At 57.0% G+C, this 22,104-nt stretch overlaps 3 protein-coding genes across 5 annotated transcripts in view; 1 reads left to right on the top strand and 2 right to left on the bottom strand.

Moving 5' to 3' along the window:
- The first annotated feature begins 9,506 nt into the window (after positions 1 to 9,506).
- On the top strand, positions 9,507 to 10,480 carry LOC133276183 (nucleolin-like). Its single transcript, XM_061466768.1, has 2 exons — positions 9,507 to 9,674; positions 9,825 to 10,480. Exons 1-2 carry the CDS (start codon positions 9,612 to 9,614, stop codon positions 10,449 to 10,451), a joined length of 690 nt encoding a protein of 229 aa, XP_061322752.1. The 5' UTR covers positions 9,507 to 9,611; the 3' UTR covers positions 10,452 to 10,480.
- Positions 10,481 to 10,839: 359 nt separating this feature from the next.
- AMH (anti-Mullerian hormone) lies at positions 10,840 to 16,076 on the bottom strand. Its single transcript, XM_061466778.1, has 5 exons — positions 15,403 to 16,076; positions 14,381 to 14,553; positions 13,531 to 13,654; positions 13,180 to 13,372; positions 10,840 to 13,061 (listed from the first exon to the last, which is right to left on the bottom strand). Exons 1-5 carry the CDS (start codon positions 15,995 to 15,997, stop codon positions 12,143 to 12,145), a joined length of 2,004 nt encoding a protein of 667 aa, XP_061322762.1. The 5' UTR covers positions 15,998 to 16,076; the 3' UTR covers positions 10,840 to 12,142.
- Positions 16,077 to 18,071: 1,995 nt separating this feature from the next.
- SF3A2 (splicing factor 3a subunit 2) overlaps positions 18,072 to 22,104 on the bottom strand; it is a 161,021-nt gene continuing 156,988 nt past the window's right edge. For all 3 annotated transcript variants that reach the window (XM_061466784.1, XM_061466785.1, XM_061466786.1), the window contains exons 5-9: positions 21,402 to 21,511; positions 20,246 to 20,295; positions 19,790 to 19,930; positions 19,220 to 19,288; positions 18,072 to 18,552 (exon numbers count right to left, since the gene is read on the bottom strand). In XM_061466784.1, coding sequence (XP_061322768.1) covers positions 18,220 to 18,552; positions 19,220 to 19,288; positions 19,790 to 19,930; positions 20,246 to 20,295; positions 21,402 to 21,511 — 703 coding nt within the window. In that variant the 3' untranslated portion in view covers positions 18,072 to 18,219. The remainder of the gene's footprint in view (positions 18,553 to 19,219; positions 19,289 to 19,789; positions 19,931 to 20,245; positions 20,296 to 21,401; positions 21,512 to 22,104) is intronic.

Raw genomic sequence — 22,104 nt, 5'->3', positions numbered from 1 at the left:
GTGCTGAGACTCCTGCAGCGTTTCCTATGGAAAGAAAACCCTCGTGGTTTTGAATGGCTAATTTGGGGCCTAACGTGGGGCTTGAGGAGGAAATTCTTTCAGGCTGTTGTTTGCATTTCACTGGAACAAAAAAAAACCCAGAGCAAAAGGGCTCAGCTGGCTTTGCTTTCCTACCTCCCAATGAGAGGCAGGCTGGGCACATGTGGGGCGAGGAGGAGGGAGGGGAACTGGTGAAGCTGTGGGTAGTCGTGTTTAAACATTTGTCTTGGAGCTGCCCCCCAGGCGTTTGCATCCTTTAATGAGCTTCACTCCTGCCCCCGAAACACCACTCGAGGGCAGCCGCGCTTCAAAGTCAAATCCCTGCCCCAGAGCTGGGAAAGGACAAGGCAAATCCCTGCCAGCTGCTGTGCTCTTCCCAGGATGGAGCCTACATCTGGATCCGAGTCCCTGGTCCTTTAGTTGGGGGGCATACAACCAAAGTCGCACCATCTTCAGCGGTCACTGGAGGAGCCCTTTAGGCAAGGGATGCAAGGGTACAGCTTGGCTGGCGGGGACGCTGAGCACCTTGCTGCTGGGAGAAGGCTGTGGAGCCGCTCGTCTCCTGCTCTGCTTCCCACTCACGCACCAGTGTTGCCATTCCTTAGGAATTCCATCATCACTTGAAATAGCTGTTACTACCAGAGCCTGCAGGCTCCTGCCTCAGCCCTCGCCGGCTGCGCACGCAAGCAAACATCGGCACGCTGCCATTTCCCGTGCGGGTCCCTGCACCTACCTGCCCCGTTTCATTCCTTTGTGCCTTTTGGCCAAGAAATACCAGACTGGTGGCGTAGATGGTCATGGGAACTAATTCAGCCTGTGCCAAACTCTGCTGCTGTGATCCAAGGCGTGATCACGGAGGGCTCCGTCCTGCCCCACAGCATGGCACGGACTGCTGAAACCGGAGGGAGAAGGAGGTTGGTTGGTTTCTCTGGGAGGGAAAAGAGTCAGGACAAGCCCCAGTGCTCCCATCCCCATGTGGTATGGCTGAGAAAACAGGCCGGAAAGCAGGGCAGTGCTGCAGGCTGAAGGATTGCTTAACTCGGGAGGTGGAGGCTCTTGTCCAAGTCCCTTCAAAGACCTTGCCCCAGCCAAGTGCGCAGGAGCCCCTGTGCATTGAGGGCTCCCTCTTGAATCTTCTGCTCTGCCATTCATTCAGAAACTCTGCCTAAGCTTGAATTAATTGTGGCACATTGGTGATTGCAGCCTGGCTTTTCCAGGACATTTGCTTTCTTCTGGTGATGGCAGCGAGCTGTGAATGAGCATCAGTCCCAAAGACAGCCCCTTTTGATGCCAAAGAGCCACAGCTCCGTAACTTCCTCATCGATCTAGCATAACCCCCTGGATTCAGAGAAGCTGCCTTGGATTTACACCAGCAACACTCCTCCTGGCCTGCAACAAAACGTCTCAGGCAAGAAGAATAAAGGCACTAATGAAGCAGCCACTGCCCTCCCGCAGGAAAACCAGAAAGGGACAGATTGTGACCACTGTGATATTATCCCCAGGCTGTTCCAGCATCCCTTACCCAAAGCTTCACTTCCCCCTTAAGCTCCTTTTGCCTCAGTTTCCCCCCATGTGGCTGTTTCAGACCCATAGAGCAACATCCCCCACCAGCGGCCCTTTGAGGGGCAAACATTTCCCCATTCCCAGATGGCACTTCCAAGGACAGTTCGCTTGAAATGTCCTGTTCCAACGCAGTCAAGTACTTGTCTTCGCCTCGGAGGTACCAGCAGCTGTAAAACTTCAAAGACAATGATGATTAGCCCTAAGCAGTGCAGGGCTGTGAGAAAATGGATCATGGAACAATTACTGAAAGCAGCCGAGACTTAAAGTAGCATTTAATGGGATCCAGCATCTTCTGTTCCCACTGACCTGAATGCTGCTCCTTCTGCCAGGCAAAGGGAGTGAAAACCTCCGAGATTTGTAACTGCGAGTATTTAGGTCACACGTGGATTAAAGTGTGATCAGCTCTGGCTTTAATGTAGAGCTGCTCTGAAGAGCTAGAGATCACAGAGGGATCGGTGCTGCCAACGACCCAGCGAGGTGCTGGGCTTCTGGGGTGGGTTACGGGTGTTACTCATCCCTGTGCGATCCCAGTGGCTGTGCTGAGCCATGGGCCGGAGCCTTTGCCATGGGGGGGATCGCTGCTTGCAGCACATCCCTGTGCCATGCTCATCCCAGCTCACACATGGATGTCACAGCAAGGAAGGGCACACAGGGCTTCCCACACCCTTTCTGTTGCCTCTTCTGCTCTTTGTGAAGCTTATCTCATAGAATCACGGATTGTTTGGGTTGGAAAGGACCTTGAGATCATCCAGTTCCAGCCCCCTCTGACATGGGCAGCTCTACCCAACCCCACTGCAGTGCCTGGTGGTGTGAAGCCACAGGAGCATCCAGCTTCCAAAGTGCTCCAGGCTTTCAATTAGTTGCACCTCCACGAGGAGATTGCTCAGCTCAACGTATCTAATGCTTCCTGTGATGAGAGATCTTAATTGGGCAGGGGAAGCACAGCTGGCAGAGAGAAGACATCGCTTCCTGTAACTTCCCAGTCACTTCTGCATAATGCCCGTACCTGTAAAGCTCTATGGTTCTTGCAATCACGTGGGGAAATGATCTCTCTGCTTGACGCTGATGTGCTGCTACCTCGAGGTAAGGAGGCAGCAGCTGTGTTTCGACACACAACCGTTGCACAACCGTTCAGGATGGGAAGAGCTGATGTATGCTGGATCCAACTGAAAGAGGAAATTTGGGTCAGCAGAGTATTGTTGTCAGTGCTGGGCTGTGGCCAGGTTGCTATGGGGACACTTGTGCCTTTCAGGTTTTGATCCTGCAAGGAATCTGGATGCTCTTTCACCCCATTTCCCTGAGAAATGGTGTTTCTGTGATCCTCTCATCCAGCCGCCAGCCCTGCTCCCCCTCTCCGATCGCATCTCAGCCCAGTGGCAACCTCCAACCACATCTAAGGGAAGGGTGGAGCGCTCCAAGACATGAAGCATCTACAACAAGCCCATGCAATGCCTGGCCTGAGCGCCACGTGCATCTCCAGTATTTGTTTGGTGCTGGTGCTGCCAGGCAGCACGTTGTGGCACCAGGAAAGGGGGGAACTCACCTGTGTAGCCCTGGATGAGCCAGTGCCCACTGCCACCCACAGCAGGGTGAAGGGAAGATGCCAGCGTGGAGGTGATGGGGCTCTTGCTGAAGCAGGGACCAACCTGCAGAGAAAGGCTTTGCCCAGAGAACCTGCGCTTGGCAGACAGCATCCAAATTCTCATCTTTAAAATGAAGTCAAGAGCCCAACCCTGCCCATGTGAGGGGTTGGAAGATGAAAGCTTCAAGGCCTGGAAGCGTGGTTTTCATCCCCAGCTTTGGGAATCTGGGTGGGTGGGTGTGGTGGAGCCAGGGATGAAATCCGGGGCCCAGACCCACAGCCAGGCCAGGGAGCCGGTGGGTTTGGGCTGAGAGCCAGGACAGTGGGAAACCCGCCTGCACAACCAGCTTAAGCTTTTGCCTCCCCCTGTACCTGTGGCAGGAGGAGATGGAGTCGAGCTGGGGCTGTCAAAGCAATAAGTACTCTGGGGGGATTGGGAATTGCACAGGGAAAAGGGAAATTCATCCCCAGAACTAACCTGTGCCAAAAATAATCAGTGACTAATTTAATGTCTTTATGATTGCCTTTTAACTGCACGTTATTAAAGACAAGGAGAAAGAAGATTACGTCCTGGTGGGAGGATAACCGAGCGTTGCCATAGAAGCAAGGGGATGAGGGGATGCTGCGGCACAGCTCCGTCCGTGTGGACCACAAGCCACGAAGCCATGGCAGAGCCTCGGGGGTGGCCGGTGCACTGTGGACAGATGCATCCCTGTGAATCCAAGGCGAGCTGACAGCCTGGGAAGTCAGGAAAGAGAGATTCGTGTTATCAAGCCAAAGCCAGAGAGTCAATATTTAGCCTGGACACAGAGCACAGTCCATGTGCAGCCGAGCCTCCATCCGTCACCAGCAGCTCTCTCCCCTCCTGGTCTCACAGCGGATCGTGTTTCCCCCTCTCGGAGCCAACCCCATCCCAGAGACGCTTTTATCAGTCTCAGGGCAAGGGAGAAGCCGGGATTTGGGAGGGGGTTGAAGGAATTAGGAAAGAATTTGCCTTTGGGAATCTCTTTCCTCCATCTGCCTGGGATAAATTGGCCGATGGAGGCTTTGCAGCTTGGTGGGAAGCGGCTCAGAGTTAAACGTGTGGAGGCAAAAAGGCTTCTGGCCCTTCCCCATGCAGGAACTGCGCGTTGAAGGGTGCTGGAAAGATTGAGGAGCGCTCCCTGCCCTGTGGCCCCATGCAGGGACCAAGTGAGAGGACTTTTTCCCTGAGCCCTGTGCATGCAGATGTTTTCCATTCCAACCCAGGTTCTTTCCCGGAGGGATCAGCTCACCCACGGGAGGCAGGAGAAAGCTTAAGAGCCTGCAAGCTCATGGGAAACATGATTAACTGGGAGAAGAAAGGGGTTTTATTTGGCCTGTTAATGATTCGCTGCTTTCATTACATCCCTATAAAGCAAGCATGCCTTGCCAGTTAACAGCCCTGACCTTACTGGAGCGGGAATGAAACTGGGAAAACTCCCCTTGATGCGTGTGTCCGCAGCCCTGGCATGGTGTGGGGGCCATGTTTACAGCTCCATCCCTCCCTCCATCTGCAGTCAGCTTCTGCAGCAGGGATCATGATGTGCTGGGTCCTGCCTCTCCCAAAGGGGGGAAATCCCTGCCCTGGAAAGCAGACAACTGCTCCCAAATTCATTTGCTGCATGGTCTTAAAGCAGGACCATGACACAGTCCCATCGGCTGTCCAGAGCCCTGCATCCCTCGGGGATGCCAGTGCCCAGTTTACTGCTCCTTTAGATCTTGCAATCAAAGGCACACATGAAATGTCACAATTTGGTTTTTTTTTTAATCTGAAGCCTTTCAGAAGTGGCTCTCCATAAAGAGAGATGCTCCATAAGCAGGATGCTGCCAAGATGTGCCAGGCTGGTACAGGTAAGGACCATCTGGGTGATCTTGCACCCAATGGTCCTTTTCAGCTCCCCAGAAGAGAGATGCTTCACCTCCTCACCACCTCCCATGAGAGGGAAGCTGCAGTGAGGACCACATCCTTCCCTGCCTCCCCAAGAGGTGCCTGTGGCTGTGGGACTCCTGGGGACTTGGCTTTAGGAACTGGTAGCACAGGGAAATCGGAGGGATCGGAGAGCAAAAACCCACTGGCAAAAGGTGGTTTCCACCAGCACGGCTGGTCCCAGAGGACTGCTCCTCCTCAGCTGCACCTTCTTAACCGTGCCAGGCAGGTTTCTGCTCAGCCCCTGCATCCCCAGCACCCATGTCTCTAACCCAGGATGGGGAGCAAACGGCCCCTCCGCTCTTCTTTGTGCTCTCCGGGGGGCTCAGAGGGACAAGCCATGCCCCAGATGCCCTTGAGAGCCGCATCCCCCTCCAGCCTCCCTAAGCAGCCCCTGCTCTCGGTGCTTGGGGCTAAACTGCCTTTTGTGGGGCTGCAGCAGGGTGGGTGCTCGGCCTCCCGGTGATTGGGTGCTATTTTGCTCCGGCACCGTTGGGCAGCTGTTGCTGTATATTACCCCAGAGAGCCGGGGCCAGCCGGGCTTGGAGGCAGAGCAGCGCTGGTGGCCAGCCCCAGGTAGGACTTTTGGTGGCTTTTAACCCTTTTGGTGGGGCATGGGGCAGCCCATGGGCACAGCCCATGAGGGAGCGCTCAGCCCAGTGGGTCCAGGGCCCCGGGGCTTGTCCCGGTGCTGCCATTCCAACGTGCACGGGGAGGGCAGGGAGCGAGAGGGGACTATTTTTGGAAGTTTCTTTGATGTGAGTCAGCGCTTGCAGCACCCTCGGGAGCTTGTACAGGATCGGTCCCGGGGATGACAGCGCAGAGCTCAGTATTTTTTGGGTACCTGCAATTTTGGGCATTTAAGAGAGGATCTCGCACGTGGAGCCTGCGTCCGGGGGAGCGGGAGCACAGGAAGAGCCAGGGAAGGGATGGGTGGGCCGAGCTGTTGTATGGGATGTCAGTGTGAGTGAGCCAAGGGCTGGAGCTGGCCTCTGGGGCTGGGTGACCAGCTCTGCCATGGGCAAAACGTCCCTGGCATCAGTGGCATTCCCTGCTCTGCTTGCCGTAGGCAGTGGCTGTGTGCTGGGAACTGGTCCGATAGGAAGCCTGTTCCTGTAAGTGGCATGCTGGCTGGGGATGAGGATCCCACGTGAGCCCTGGAACGCATCCATCTCCTATCAGGGCATGGACCCCACCTCCCATCAGGAGAGGGACAGACCCAGACACGGAGCCGGTCAGCTCTGGGGCTGAGTTAATGCCTGTGGGGTGCTTGGCACAGGGGGTGGGTGTCTGTGTGCCCGGGCACAGCGTGGCTCTCACTGTCACAGAGCCCTGCAGCCATCTCAGCAAAGCTTCTCAATGTGCCCTGGGGCTGGAGGTGGTTTGGGCTCCTCCACCCAGGTGATGCCCTAGGGATGGAGGCACCGTCCCAACACCCCACGATGGGAGTTGAGCTCCGATGAGGGCTGGGGACCACAGCAAGGATGTGGTGGGACGCTGTGTGCTGCGGGATGCTGCTGCCCAGCACCGGGGCTGCTGCCCACTTGGTTTATCCCTCTTGGTTTAGTGACATGGCAGCAGGTCCCGGTGAGGAGAAAGACTTGGGATGCCCTGAGGCCACGGACGAGCTCCCCGGGCAGGCAGGGAGCGCTCAGAGGCAGCCAAGGAAGGACAGGAGCAAAGGTACCTTGTGCTCACAGCAAGGCAGTGGCCAGGAGGTGCTGAATGGGGGGCTCAGCCTGGCAGAGGTGGCTTTTTGTGGCACCATCAACTCTTGGGGCGACAATGGGCATCAAGGGGCGCCTGCGCGGTGCTGGCCCTGCAGGGATGTCGGCAGTAGCCGGGGTGAAGAGCACAGAGGCTTGTGCCCTCCTTCATCTTCCTCGTGTTCATCTTTGGGCATTGCCGTGTGCGCCAAAAACGCCTCAGGGACTTGGGGGAAAAAGCTCTTTAAGGAGAAGTTCTCTGTCTGTGCTTTCCTCAGGGCTGGGAGCCCTCCAAGCCACCACAGCAGAGGAAGGACCAGGCTCTCTATCACTAGAGCAAAACCAAAGGCTTTGGTTTTTCATTTCCTCTTGAAAGCAAAGACCTTTCAGACTGCTGTTCCCCAGCCGAGAAGTTTCCTTTTATTCCTTTGTTTTGCTTCCAATACTGTGTCTTGGATTTCATCTTGGGAACTGGTGTCTTTTCTCCACATTCATTCTTCCACTGGGAGAAAATAAACTGAATCTGGCTCAAAGGGGGACAAAAACTTCCTCCTCCTGGTGGGGACTTGCAAGGGTATGGCAGCCAGATCCCAGTGCAGACAGGGCTGTGCTCAGAGATGCCAAGGACTGAGGCCACTTGGTGCTGGGACCCTGTTGGTGCATCCTCACCCCATAGCTCAGCCCAGACCCAGGGGCAGAGAAGAGCCCCAGGAGCCCAGCATATTCCCAGCCCTTCATTGCATCGAACCACTGCAGAGTCCCAGGGATGCTCTGGTTTTCTCTCCCATTTAGGAAGAGCCTCAAGAGCCATCCCTGAGCTTCGTGGGTGACTTGAGGTCTTCTTTGAGGCCTGGGTACTCCATGGTACCCGGTCCTGCTCTCTAGGCCACGGCCTGAGCTGTCTCCAGCCTCCAGCCACGTGTTTCCAGGGTGTCTGGGGGATGTTTGTCCCCCCCGTGCCCCTTGGCAGGGGCTGGCACCACCCCGTTTGGCTGCAGCTCCCTTGGGATATCCAGGACGGTGACGTTCTGGGCTCAGCAGCCGCAGACCTGCCCAGTGCTCCCCTTACACCCCAACCACGCCGGCTGCTGCCGCGATGGCCAAGGGGCTTTTTGCCTCTCTTCCAAATCCTCCCTCCACGAGTGTCCTGTCTAACCATGGCCAGGATGGCCCCGCTCTGCAGGGCGGTGGGTGGCACACACACACCCCCAGCCCCTGGCCGTCGCCACCTCCCCAAACCCACCTCCTATTGAGCCACATTGTGCTTGTCCTTAACAGATGCTGACGCGCTGGTGAGCAGTGACGGGGAGAGCAGCAGAGCCCATGTAAGTGCACAGTGTCCCAGGGCTGGGGGGGGCTGTCCCACAGCGCCATCCAGGAGGGCTCTGCAGCGCCCATCCCCGTGTCACCGAAGGCTGCATCCTTCGGTTGTCACTTGCGCTGATCCCTGCCGGTGGCAGCCCTCCCTTATGGCACCGATGACAGCAGCCAGCAGCCAGCCTGGCCACCAAAGCCCCTGTGTCCAAGCAGCCCCAAGCACAGATCCCAGCGCATCGTGCGCTCCCTGTTCTCCCGGCACAGACCTGCACCATGTCCCCATCCCACCCTGCCATGCTGCTTGCTTTCCCCATGGGGCCCTGTGATGCTCTGCACCCCCCCAGCCACATTCACACCCCTCCCCACAGGGGCTAGAGGAGGCAAGGAGCCGGCTTGGTGTCTCTGAGCAGGATCTGGACGAGCCTGAGCTGAGCATGCCCGAGCCAGCACCGCTCGGCGTGGACAAGAAGAGGGCGGAGAAGGTGGGAGCCAAAGGCAGCGCTGCCAGCCCTCCAGGTAGGTGTGCAGGAAAGCCCTTCTCTGCCCCCCAAATGGTCAGCCTGGCCCCATGGCCACAATGGTACCAACTCCTCCTCCTCTCTGCCCTGGCCAAATCTGCTGCTGGGGGGTGTGGGGGGGAGAGCAGCAGAGCCAGGAGCATGGGCAGAGGAATTCCCACTTGAGCCCCACGATGCTGTGACACTGCCAGGGCCCAAACACTGGGGATTCAGCCCCCATGTCCCTTTTTTTCCCCATCTCCACACTGCAAACACCTTTCTGTGCTGGTCTCTGCAGCTCCTGCCCCTGCGCCTGCCTTGCTTGGGCTGTGCAGGAGCGTGTTAAGAGCCCTTCCCACCGCACAGCTCAGAGCCCTTTGCTGCTTCCCAGCTCTCCCCATAACTCTGCTTTTCCTTGCGGTCCCCAGTCCCCAAGAGCCTCCCCGTGCAGAGGAAGGTGGAGCCCCCCAGCCTGGACCCCGCGGAGGAGCCGCTCCTCTGGGAAGGGCTCACCCTCAACAAGTGCATCCTCGTGGCCTCTGTCGTTGCCCTGCTCAGCGTCACCTTCCAGGTGCTTCAAGGTGAGCCGGGGGCCGGATGGAGGGGGCCGGGGTGGTCGGACCCTGCTGCCACCTCCTGCCTCCTCTCCCCTCCTCTCTTCCAGCTCCATGCTCCAAGGAGGGAGTCAGCCGCGGCAGGCAGGACCCGCCACCGCCTCCTCCCCTGCACGGTGGGTTCGGATGCTCTGTGCTGCCCTGATCCCCTGGATCCAGCCTGAGATGGGGCCGTGTCCCAGGGTGGGGTGGCCCTGGGACCCCATGTCTGGGACATGACACCCAAACAGCCCCATCCCCTGCTGATGGTGGTCTGCCCCCCCTCCCCTCACAGAGGTGGTCACCACCAAGGAAGAAGAGGTCCCGGAAGTAGTGACTGCCCAACCTGTCCAGCCAGAGAGCAGCATGTTGGAGGAGGATGATGGTGACGATGACGGTGATGATGACAGTGATGCCGACAGCAACCTGGTATGGGTCTGGGTTGGGGAGGGGGTGAGCATCTTTAGACACCTCCCAGGGAGGGGAGGGAGCATCTCATCCCCATGGGGAACCATGGGAGAGGGGTCCCTGTCCCTTGGGTTGCTTCACCAGTGCCTGGTCCCCTCTGTTCCACCCCAGGCAGAGCCCTGGATCTTCAAGAAGTGGTTTGGCCGCTCAGTACCAGGGGAGGAGGATGAGGAGGAGGATGAGCATAAGGAAGAAGATGAGCATAAGGAAGAAGATGAGCATAAGGAAGAGGATGAGCATAAAGAAGAGGATGAGCATAAGGATGAGGATGAGGATAAGGATGAGGATGAGGATAAGGATGAGGATGAGCATAAGGATGAGGATGAAGAGCCCACAGAAGAACCCACGGACGTCCCTGAGGTGACACCACCTGTGACAGAGGTGAAGAAGAGCCGGGGGAAGAAGAAGGAGGAGAAGGCGCGGGAGGCCCGTGCTGCCCAGGCGGGGCGGAGCAGCCGGAGGGAGGCACGAGCCAAGGACCGGGCGCACGGGGACAGACCCAGCAGAGCCCCCAGGACCCACCGGGAACCGGAGCAGCAGCCCCAGAAGAAGCGGGGCCGGGAGGGGAGGGAGAGCCGGCGGGAGCGGGACGAGCCCAGGAGGGAGGGGGGAAAGGGACGTCCCGGCAGAGCCGGTGACAGCCGGGAGAGCCCGAAGCGGGACTGGAGGCAGCAGAAGGGCAGGAAGCCCTGGGAGGACGGCCCAGCCCGGCCCAGGGAGGGCAAGAGGCGTGACTGAGGCCGGGGCAGCCAAGGGGCTCGGTGATGCTGAATGGGATCCAACGCCGGCAGTGCCCCCGGCAGCGCAACCCTGCTGCTCCCTGCCTGCTCTCCGCAGACACCCTGGGCACGGGCAGCAGGTCCAGGATCACCCAGCAGCAGCAGAGCAGCCCGGGAGCCTGGCACCAGCCTCCTGGTGACTTTGGGCCCCCCTGGATTAGATGCACAAAGGCAACCTGAAAGGACCGGGGGAAGGAGCTTCTTTCCCCTCCCGGCCTTGGTGCGACTTCTCCATCCCACCCAAAATCTCTCTTGCAGCCCGTTTTCCCTCGTGGTCCCGAGGCATCGAGACAGCACCGTGGGCACAGGGATCCCAGTGAACAGAGTTTGTCTCCAGACTGCGCAGCTCTTAGTGAATGGTTTTATTCGAAGCAAATCGAGAGAGAAATTACATTCTGGGTGAAGGAAGCCATCCTCAGAGAGGTGCCAGAGGAACGATCACCTCGCCGGGCCCCGGTGCCGTCGCTGCAGGGTGGCACAAAGCTTTGCTGGCAGAAACCAGGGCTGGAGAGCCCATCACCGGGGATCCCTTCAGGCCTTGCCTTCACGGAGTCGCTTTTAGGAACGAAACACAAGTGCAATATCACGCAGCGCTGTAGCAACTACAGGAGACGTTCACAGCCCCAGCCCACGGCAGGATTAAGTATGTGCTAAATCAGTGCAGGTTAAAATAAACTGTTTTCATTTTTAAGAAGGAGTGGTGTTTAAAAAAAAAAAAAGAAAAAAAATCAAACAAGAAAAGCTCTTGTTGCTGGTTGCGTTTGTGTGTTTTCTGTGACCCCATCCCCGATGGACAGGGGCTCAGGGCTAACTCAGGTCCCTGCATGGGCTGCAGGATGGGGCCGGTTGCAGCACCGGAGGGGATGACCAAGGGTTTGGAGCTTGGGCAGCCCTGTCCAGGCTGAGCTGGGAAGATGATCTGGGAGCAGCCGGGCTCTCGGTGCTGACACTGGCGGGGACGTGGAGCAGGTGCTTTGGCAGCCGCTTGTGCCTGCTCCCATTAATGGTGTGAGCAGGCAGGAGGAGTAACGGGATCGCTCCCTCCCTCACCCCAGAACGGGGTCAGCGCAGAGAGATGCAGAGCCCCGGGTCTCTGTCAGCGCCTCCCTATGGCCCCAGGGCACATGGGGTCAGATCCCAGGTGGGATCACAGCTGGTCCCTGTGAGGGGATTCTGCCTCTTGTTCTGCTTTCACAGGTGGAGCTGTGTGGGCAGCGAGGGCTTAGTGATGGGGCCGGAGGATGCTGCAGAGTGAGGGGGGCTTTGGGCAAGCAACAACTGCCTTTGTCCAGCTGCTACAGGAACACAAGGCAAGGGATAAATAAGCACAATCGTGGCTGGCTCTGCCATGTTTTGCCCTCCCCCGATGCCCTGTATCCAGCCCAAACCCCGCTATGGAGTCAGAGCTACGCTGCAGCATGGCAGCTGGAGCATCCTTGGCATCAGGAGCAGGCACAGGGCATGCCAGGCTGCAGAGCAGCCCCCAGGGAGCAGCACAGCCACAGCTGAGCCCACAACCAGAGCAACGCTAAAGAGCTATAAACCACGGGGAAAGGACGCGCAGGGAGCTCCCATCTCGGCGAGAAGCAGCTCCCGAGCTGCGCAGGCAAACGGGGAGCGGGGAACAGGCTGAGGGCGGGCGGGTGCCTCTTATCGACAGCCACACTCCTCTGCCACCATGTTGGGGAACTTGCGGACCTCCAGCCCCTCGGCGGAGAGGCTGATGATGAGCTGGTCCGAGTAGCGGACGGGCACGCAGCAGGGAGCGCGCTGGAGGGGCGAGCCCCGCTCCTGCATGCCCAGCAGCAGCACGGTGTGCGAGTAGTAGCTGGGGACGCGGGTGGAGAGGGGCAGCCTGCAGGGCCCCTCGCAGTTGTTGGCCGCGTAGACGGTGGGCATGACGATGAACTTGCGGTCGCGCAGGTCGATGGTCAGCTCCTGCAGGCGGCAGTGGGCCTGGTGCCGAGCGCTGCGGTTCTGCCGCTGCACCCGCCGCCGCTCCTGCCAGCGCACCCGCACCGTCTGCAGCGCCTTCAGCAGCAGCAGCGCATGCAGCTTCCCCGAGCCGGGCGGCTGCCCCCTGCCCGCACCCTCACCAGGCCCCGGTGGGTAGTAGCAGAAGCTCAGGAGATGCTGGAAAAGGCCCATGTTGGCTTGGAAAGCAGGGATCTCCTTCAGCTCCTGGATCAGCGCTTCCAGCTTGCCCAGCAGCAGCTGCAGCACGGTCCCCTCCGGCTGCCAGTCCCCCAAGTGCTGCTCCAGCACGGCCCCACTGTCCTGGGGGAAAAGCAGCACCGAGGGCTCCTCTGACTGCACCAGGCGCTCCAGCGCTGCCTCCTCGGACAGGTTGAGCAGCTGGTGCGGGAGGGTCTCCATCACTTGGAAGTCCAGCCAGTGGTGGGAGCTGGGCTGGGCGGGCGGCTCGCTGGAGGGGCTCAGGACCTGCTGGATGAACCGGGTCAGGATTCCCAGGAACTGGCTGCTGCTGCCGGGCACTGAGGATGAAGAAGCGTTGGCTTGGCTCGGTGCAGTGGGGGACAGCAGCTCCTCGGTCCCGGCCTGGGGTGGGCTGTGAGGAGAACACAGAGAGGGTCACAGGGTCCCACCGGGCCCTGCCCCATGGTAGAGGGGCTGGGGCTGCTCCTCTCCCCCCCCCCCCAACCCCGGTTGCAGTGAGGGTCACAGACCTGAGCTGTGGGTATGGAGCCACATCCACCACCCCATCTGCAGACAGGTAGGAAGAAGGGGCCAAAGCCGCTTCGTCCTCCACCTCCTGCCGTGACTTGGCCAGCAGGAGCAGCACGGGGGTCATCCTGGTGAAGCACTTGTCATCGGAGCCGAAAAGGAGCTGCTGGGCCTCTGCAGGGGGCAGGGGGGCACCTGGTGGGGAGAAGAGCGGTGAGGAGCACGGCCTGGGGTCCCCCATACGTCCCCACAGCCCATCGTTAGACGGGCTTGGGCACATCCCAGGACACAGAGGGCACAGACTCCGCTGTACCCCCCCACACACACACACCATGGGGGTGCCGTGTCCCTACCTCCCGCTCCGCTCTGCCTGAGGGCCAGGGATGCCTTGAAGCGGAGCTGCTCGCTGGTGCGGGTGACCGCTGCCACGGCGGCTCCCAGGGCCAGGTACCGGGTGTCCCCGCCGAGGCAGAGGCTCTGCGCGGCGGCGGGAGGCGCAAGGGGTGAGACATCGCGGGGGGACCCGAGGGACTCCTCCTTCTCCTCCCCCCCCCCCCCCCCCCGCTGGTGCCCCCGGGTAGTTCGGGACCCCCGCGATGGAGCTGCGGTGCCGGGGGGCGAGGACGGGACCCGGGACACGCCGGGGGAACAGCTCCATCTGCAGGCACGGCTCGGCCCCGGCGGGAGGCAGGGAGCGATGCTGGGGCGGGGGGGGGCGGCAAAACGGGAAGGGGTGGAAAAGGGCGTGGGAGGGGATGGAAAAGGGGCTGGAAGGGGATGGGAGAAGAGGGGGGAAGGATGGAAAAGGGACAGTGAGGGTACGGCAATGAACTGGGGAAAGTGGTAGGGAGGGGCAAACAGACTGGGAGGGGGGGAAAGGGGACGGGGAGAGAATGGCAAAGGGAGTGGAGTAGGGTGGCAAAGGGAGGCAGGAGGAGGGGATGGAGAAGGTGAAGGGGACGGCAAAGGGAGGGGAAGGGGATGGTGCCGGTGCTGGCCCGGCAGAGCCGAGTCCCCCTTCCCTTCCTTTCCTTTCCTTTCCCTTCCCTTCCCTTCCCTTCCCTTCCCTTCCCTTCCCTTCCCTTCCCTTCCCTTCCCTTCCCTTCCCTTCCCTTCCCTTCCCTTCCCTTCCCTTCCCTTCCTTTCCCTTCCCTTCCCTTCTCCTTCCCTTCCCTTCTCCCAGCCGGAGCCCCCGGCACCCACCTGCTCCCTCGCCAGCCCGGTGCCCGTGGCCAGCAGCTGCTCGCGGTGCCCCGGCCGCTGCCGCGGGCCCAGGTAGAAGAGCAGGACCGCGAAGCGCAGGGCTCCCAGCGACCGGGCCACCTCCGGCTGGAAAACCAGCTTGAACCAGAGCTGCGCCGGGGCTTCCCACTGCACTGCAAGGGAGAGCCAGCGGTGAGAGCCCGGCGCGGCTCCGCCGGGACCGGTGGGGAAGGGGCTTCGGGAGCAAGCACCGGCCCGAGTGGTGGCCGCAGCATCAGAGGCAGGAGCTGATGGGCTGGAGGGACGCAGCAAAGCCTGCTGTGTGTGACCCTATGGTCATGTGAAATCCCCATTCCCAGTTTCGGGAGGTGTCAGCAGGGGCTGCCTCCCTCGCCCCCAGAGCGGCTCTGGCAGATTTTCATGGGCAGATCCCCATGGAAATCTCTTCTCCTGAGGCATCTCTCCTTGCCTGGGGACACTGTGGCCACTGGGAGCCACTCCCCAGCTGCCTGGGTTTGGTGTAAGGCTGGAGCTACACGAGCCAGCCCAGGGCCCTTCAGCAACACCCGGTGTGAGATCAGCTGGGGACACAGCGCAGCAGGAGCAGCCAGCGCTGTCTCTCGGACCCTCTCCTCTCTTTCCTCAATCAGAGTTGCGGTGGGGTCCTAACCTGAATGAGAAACGCCTGTGATCCTGAAAGCATAGAAGCCACCAAGAGTATGGCCCCTGGGCATTAGTGACAGGCAGGGACACAGCCCTCATCACTACTAAAGCTTCTTAAAAAGGGACCCAGGAAGACATAGAATCACAGGATGGTTTGGGTTAGAAAGGACCTTAAAGATCATTTAGTTCCACCACACCCCCCACCACAAGCAGGGACGACATTACTGTATTCACTGCTTGTAAAAGGAACCCAGCCCCACACATACAATTTGGTGCCTAAATCCCCGATTCGGGACAAGCAAACGGCATCAGCCTCCCCAAGCCCCGTGCTCAGCCCCAGTGCAGGGATCTCCACCAACCTTCCTCCAGATGCAGCACGAGGAAGCGGTCCTGCCCCGGCTCCAGCACGTGTGCATGGATGTGCTTCAGGGGATGGAGAGCAGCACCCGCCTCCCCGCCCAGGCACAGCCCGAAGGTCTCCAGAGAGCTCTGGTCCCAGCTGGTGCGTTGTCTCAGGAGCTTGATGAAGCTGCTTTCGTAGTGGGTGAGAACCCCCACCACGTCCAGGTGCCCCGGGGTTAGCCCGTCCTCGTCCATTGTCACCCTGCACACGGGCCCCTCCAGCCCCCCGAGTGGCCAAGGGTGCAGGCTGGAGCTGGTGCCCCCATCCTCAGCCACCTCCTGGAGGCATTTTGGTCCTGGGTCTGGCTTTGAAAAGGGGCGAGCAGCAGCAGCCAGCCTGGGGCTCCCCAGAGAGCTGGGTCTCGCTCTTTCCTGGGAACTTGCATTTTCTCCCCGTCTCTCCTCTGCTCCGACTCCCAGCTCCTCCGGCAGACTCAGCTCCATTTGGTCAACTGGGGAAAGCCTTTCTCCCGTGCTCCCCTTTCTTGGAAGTGCTGCAGAGGGAAGCAACAGCACCAGGCACAGCCAAAGCACCCTCAGAGCAGCCTTCATGGTCCTGCTTCGGCTACTCCAGAGCAGTCCGAGCCACTCACACGCATCCAGAACACTGGGGCAGGAGGGGAGGATGGTACCTCCCTTTTAAAAGCGGGTGGCCTTGAGTTGACAATGCACAACGCAGCTCCCTTGAGAAACTCAAAGTGCTGGAGAGGAGGGGGGGATGCTTCAAAGAAACCTTTCTGTTCTATTTTTGGGTTTGCATCCATATTGGAAATGTAAACAGAAAAAAGAGGAAAGCTGTTTCTCTTACTTGTAGGGATGCACGTCCTTGACTTCAGATGTTTCCTAAAGGAGGATGGATGTCTAGACCTGGATCTTCTTGGGGACTGGCACACAGCATTCCCATCAGCAGTGAAACACCAGGAGGGAAGAACTAACCAAGAGAATGGGGATAGAGACAGAGAATGGGCAGAAACTAAGGACATGCATGGAAAGCGTTCTCCTCTCTTCACTGGTACCTCACATGCTGCAGGTTAGAGGCTGCCCAGGCTGCTTCAGCCTCTGAAGGAGAATCTCACAGGGTGCAGCAGCACCCTGATGGCTTTGAACACTTTGGAGTTGACTTAGGAAGTCTCACAACACACCTCTTATAAGGACTTTTCCCTCTCTGAGATGCCAATGTTCACCTAAACAGTTGAGGTTACCCACACCACCCACCTAACCCACCCCAGTGAAACATGGCCCCCCCAAGGTATCTCTTTTGGCAGCTGAGAGCAGTGGGAAATGTACCTGCCAGGCAGTCCCAACACACGTTCAGAGCCTTCCCTGGGCTCCCAAGGCCTTGTAGTTCAGAGCTCAGCACATCACAAACAGACCACGCAGCTGAACTGGAGAGGGCCAAAGGCACCCACCACAAGTCTGGAGAAGGCAGCCCTCTCCTCTGCAGGAGCTGTGACAGGGGACACGTGCCTGGCAAAGGGGGGACCTGCACAAGCCCATTCAAACACCAGGCCAGCTCAGCTCCAGCCGAAGAGCACCCAGCACGGTGGTGAAGCCAGCAGGGGCTGGACACAGCGGGTGGGACTGAGCAGGACCTGTGTCAGGCCAGCAGAAGAGGTGACAGCTTTGATTTCCCACCAAAGGGGCACGTGGTGGTAGGGCTTTGGCAAGCTCAGCCTCCCCTAGGCCTGCGACCCGAGCCAGGCACTGGCCAAGGGCACAGACAGGCCAAGCAGCCCAGTCCCCAGTGCTGCTGCTCCCCACCGAGCACTCGGGTCCCACTTCAGTGCCCCCCCACTTCAATGAAATGGATCCTGGAAGAGACAGAGAGGCAAAACCTCAGAAATTCTACTTTCAAATGGCAACCAAATGGTTGGTTGAAGGAAACATCAGGAATAAATAAAACCAGAGAGCAAAAACTTGTCAAAACTAGTCTGCCAGTGGGAGATCTTATATGTACAGTAAAAACCACACGTGGCAGCAAGTGCTTCATAGCGGTACAGACGTTTAATGAATTACAATCATAAACTAAGATTTAAAATCACTGTAGTTCTTCCACTAAACATTCCCAGAGATCCCCAGCACCACCACGAACCAGAGCACTGACACTTTGGGAAGCCGTGTTTGGTGTGGTAACTCCAGCGAGCTGCAGCTGCCTTCCGGAAGGGAGGAATCTGGCTTCACTTGAGATCTTGTCTGGTGCTTTTCAAGGACTCCCGAGAAGCAATCCAAACGGTGGAGAGGCTTCCAGCTTTTAGCTGGCAACACCTGAGTGCTCTGGCACCGGGAGCAGAAAGGCAGTGGTAATCACCACTGGGATCAGTGGTGACCCAGTAACGGAATCCTGCCCATCTGCCTGTGACAAGTCTCCCCATCACTGAACGAGCAGCTCCATAAAGGACTTCAACTGATTCACTGGCTGGGAATTTCTGGGATACACATCCAGCCACAGCTGTGCTGAGGCTGATGTAGCTTTACAGTTAGGAGGCAAAGTGCCTTGAGATTTCCAATCCTTTGTCTCTTCTTTGGAGAATTTCCAACACGAAACCAGACTGGGAATGTTTGACCTAAGGGCTAAGGGAAGCGAACACATGGCAGTATTTTAACCAAAACACGGGAAAACAGGAAGGAAAATTGAAAAGCTTTTAATGAACCTACAGGATTTAGTCAAATGTGCAGGTGTACAAACCCAAAATAGGTCTCTCCATCAGTCATGATCTGCATATAAAAAAGAGAGGGGCTGGAGGAGTCCAGCAGGACTGAGTCCAGGAGGGGCTTCAGTTGGAGGGAGGCGGAGGGGGGATAGTGCCCGGCCCCTCTGTGGGGAGCGGTGGCCTCATCATGGGTGGCAGAGGAGCAGGAGGGGGTACACCGGGGGCTGGTGGCAACTGCGGTGGCACTGGAGGCGGTGGCACCGGTCCAGAGGGAGGCATAGGAGGCAGAGTCATGCCTCCTGGAGGAGGTGGTGGCATGGAGTCAGGCAGAGGTGGCCGCGGGGGCAAGCCGTTCATCAGCGGAGGTGGAGGAGGCCGCTTCACAGTCGGGGGCCCTGGAGGGAGGTTTGGAGGAGCTGGGGGCTTCTCCATCTTGAAGTGGAATTGAAGGAAGAACTGGGGAGGGGAGGAAAGCAGAAAAGGGAACAATTAATCCTCAGGACAACTTTGTGCCATCACACAAGACAGCTGCCCTCTGTCTCCAGGAACACAGCTCGCGTCTCTCCTGGCTTGGTAGCTGCACAGACCGCAGTCGCTGTTCTACCATGGCAGCATTCCTGACGTGTACTGGCCTTGTCTAGTACTTAACTCCTCTGAAACATGTTCTCAGCCCTAAGCTCCCTGTGATGGGTCAGTATCCCCCACTCTGCAGTATATCCTCACCACAGACCTGCAGCCAGGAGCCACACAGTGGGCACGGTGTTGCACGTTTATGCACCCTTCTGCTGCTGCTGGCAGCAACCAAGGATCTGCCTCCCTGGTTCAATTCTCACAAAGACTCCTCTGTCAGGAGGAGTCACTGCACAGCTGCATTCATAGAATCAGAGAATGGTTTGGGTTGGAAGGGACTTTAAAGCTCATCCAGTTCCAACCCCTGCCAGTGGCAGGGACACCTTCCACTAGAGCACGTTGCTCCAAGACCCATCCAACCTGGCCTAGAAGGAATGAAGATTTAAGCAGCAAAGCCAGCAGGGATGTAACTGATGCACACTCTTCCTGCATCACCTTTCCCTCCAAGCTGCTCTGCCATCCCTCTTCAACCTTTTTGCACTGCTCCAGTTACCTGTTTGGTTTCTCTGTTCCAGTGAGTCCAAAACTTTCCTTCTGCTTTGTCGATTTCTCTGCTTGGCACCTGCAGCAAAAAAGAACAAGGACCTATTATTAGCACCACCAGATTAGCTCAATGGGCCTTTTTAGCCCCAGAGCCTGCAAGATAAGCACAGTTATTCCAGGCCTTTGTGAGATGTGCTAGTCTCGGATGTTATTAGATAGAGATGGGGGCAGGAAAGAATTAAGTTACATCCCTATCGGTCAAGGACAAGTGTGTTGGCAAAAACCCCTCTCTCAACATCTGCACAAAGGCTGAGGAGCAAAGCCCAGGCAGCTCCTTCCCGTGCTGAGAATTCAACAGCTCCCCAGAGCTCAGCACACAGCCTAATTTTCATGCCAGAGTCCTCCATCAATTCTCAGTAGGGTTTAATGACTTCCAGTCATATCTTCTCGACCCCCCTCTCCATCCCATTAACCCCCTGCAGGCTAGAACAGAAGTCTACAATAATGGTCACTGGGAATTAATGCCTTGAAAAAGATAAGAAGGGAACTTCCCCAACAATCAATTAATCCCAGCTCTTACCTTGAAGGCTATGGTTTCATAGGGCTCTGCTGCCATCAAAAGGTATTGCCAGCGTCTATCAGGGGGCTCAATCCTCTGCTCGTAGGCTGACATGAAGCGGTGACGAGGCATGATACTTTCTGCAATCTCTGGGTAATCAATCTGTTGGGGTGTTGTTGCAGCATTAAGGAGATGTCCAGGACAGGGGAACGTTCCCTTTCCACCCCACCTTTGCACAAAGCAAATCCCTCAACCGTGAAGCATATTGAGAGATCAGTTCCAGACAGAGGCCACCAAAGGAAACAGCCTGACGGTGACAACGTGGTTTTGCCTGACAAAATCAGCAGCAGAGCATCGGGCAGATAAGGCCTTTTTTTTTTTTAATCATTATTAATTTCATGAAGCTTGCCAAGAACTGCTTGTTCAGCAGCACTTTTACTCATAATCCTGACACCAAGAATTTGACAGTGCTCTTACCTGGAAGAGAAGGCTCTGCTGGCCTGTTTCTGGGTCTCTCTGTTTGGTCACTGTAAAGAAAAGAAGAAAGCTCAGTGAAGAAAGCAGGTTACAGCAACATTATTTCTGCCCTAGGAAACACACAAAGCTTTCAGCAACAAGATACTACAACATTTTTCTCCCATTTATCCAACAAAACGCCACGTTGTTTTTAACCAAAGTCACTACTGTGTTCAGTTTCAGGCCCCTCATCACACGAAAAAGACACTGAGCTGCTGGAGCAGGTCCAACAATGCTGCAGCGTCTGGAGCACAAGTCTGATGAGGAACGGCTGAGGGAACTGGGTTTGTTCAGCCTGGAGAAGAGGAGGCTCAGGGCAGACCTTCTCACTCTCTACAATTACCTGAAAGGAGGTTGTAGTGAGACGGGGTCGGTCCTTTCTCCCAAGTAACAAATGACAGGACAAAAGGAAATGGCCTCAAGCTGCACCAGGGAAAGTTTAGACTGGATATTGGGAATAATTTCTCCACTGAAAGGGCTGTCAAGCACTGGAGCAGGCTGCCCAGGGAAGCAGTGCAGTCACTGTCCTTGGAGGTGTTTAAAAGACATGCAGATGTGGCACTTAGGGACTTGGTTTAGTGGTGGCCCTGGCAGTGTTAGGTTAATGGCAATTTCCAACCTTAATGATTCTGTGATTCTACTAAGGATCTCCACTGAAATTCAGCTGTTGAAGGGCAAACACTGTGCACTGCAGAGCAAAGCTGGGAGGTAAAGAAGCCAAGTTTTGCACTGAAGGCCAAACCAACACAATGAGGAGTTCAGAGAAAACACTTGAGCTATACATGCAATGAGTGATTTATAAGCATTACTGAATGATAGTACAGCACAGTAAAATGAGAAGAGAGACTGAAACATCATTATCTGCTGCATGATTTCTACTAAGAGCTGACTGAGACATACCAATCTATTATTAAAGTGGTTCTCACTCGACTGACAGCAATAAAGAGATGTTCATGGCAATTTCAACAACAGACATCAGGAGATAAGCCCATCTCTTATTCATAGCCATAACTGCTCAGAACACTAATGAATAATTCACATCCCCAGCAGTGTACTTCATCAGCTTGGGCAGACACTGGGTGCCTCCCACAACAGACACCCCCCTCCCCCAACAAACCTTTATAACCTGGTCTTCCAATTTTCACAAACTTCTTCACTTCCACTTTGACCTTTTCTGGTGCAGGCTGGGCAGGGGCCTCCTTGGCCTCCTTGGCAGCTCGACGTGCCCTGCAGAGTGATTTGACACGTGCCAAATTGAAAAGGTTAGCCCCACTTGCTTCTGAAGGATGCACTAGGAGCAGCTTGAATCCCTTCCCATGGAAGATTCAGTGCTTCACAGAAAGCATGCCAGGAAAACCTGCTATTTCTCTTCCACATGCACCACTACAGGCCACTTGTATCCATGCCCCCCGTGCCTAAAGGCTGTCATCTCATTTATCTTATCCTCCCCCAAGCTGACCTTGGATTTGAGAAGACTTCTTGAAACATAAAAGAAGAAAACCACACGAGCTACTCATCTAAACGAAAGCAAACTTTGCATTTCTTCAAATAAAGCTTACAAACTTCTCCCAGCCTGTATTCACAAAACCAGATCCTTCTAATCAGACTCAGACAATTTGCTTTTAAAACTCTTTCTCCCCCTTCCTTCAGAAATCCCAAAACTGGCTTTGAACTTGAGCTCGAAATGGAGCTTGTTATGTTTTGGAGCAGATCTAGGCTGTCCCCCCTGGCTAATGCCAGGCTGCTCCCTAGGAAACAAGCACAGTGAAAGAACATTCAGGCACAGTGGCTACTGGATAATGGAGGTGAAGATCCGTAGA

Source organism: Pezoporus flaviventris, unplaced genomic scaffold (assembly GCF_033815535.1).
Source record: "Pezoporus flaviventris isolate CSIRO_AGI_PZ_B2104156 unplaced genomic scaffold, CSIRO_AGI_Pfla_v1 ptg000043l, whole genome shotgun sequence".
Lineage (NCBI taxonomy): Eukaryota > Metazoa > Chordata > Aves > Psittaciformes > Psittacidae > Pezoporus > Pezoporus flaviventris.
This window is presented reverse-complemented; position numbering and strand designations above follow the sequence as displayed.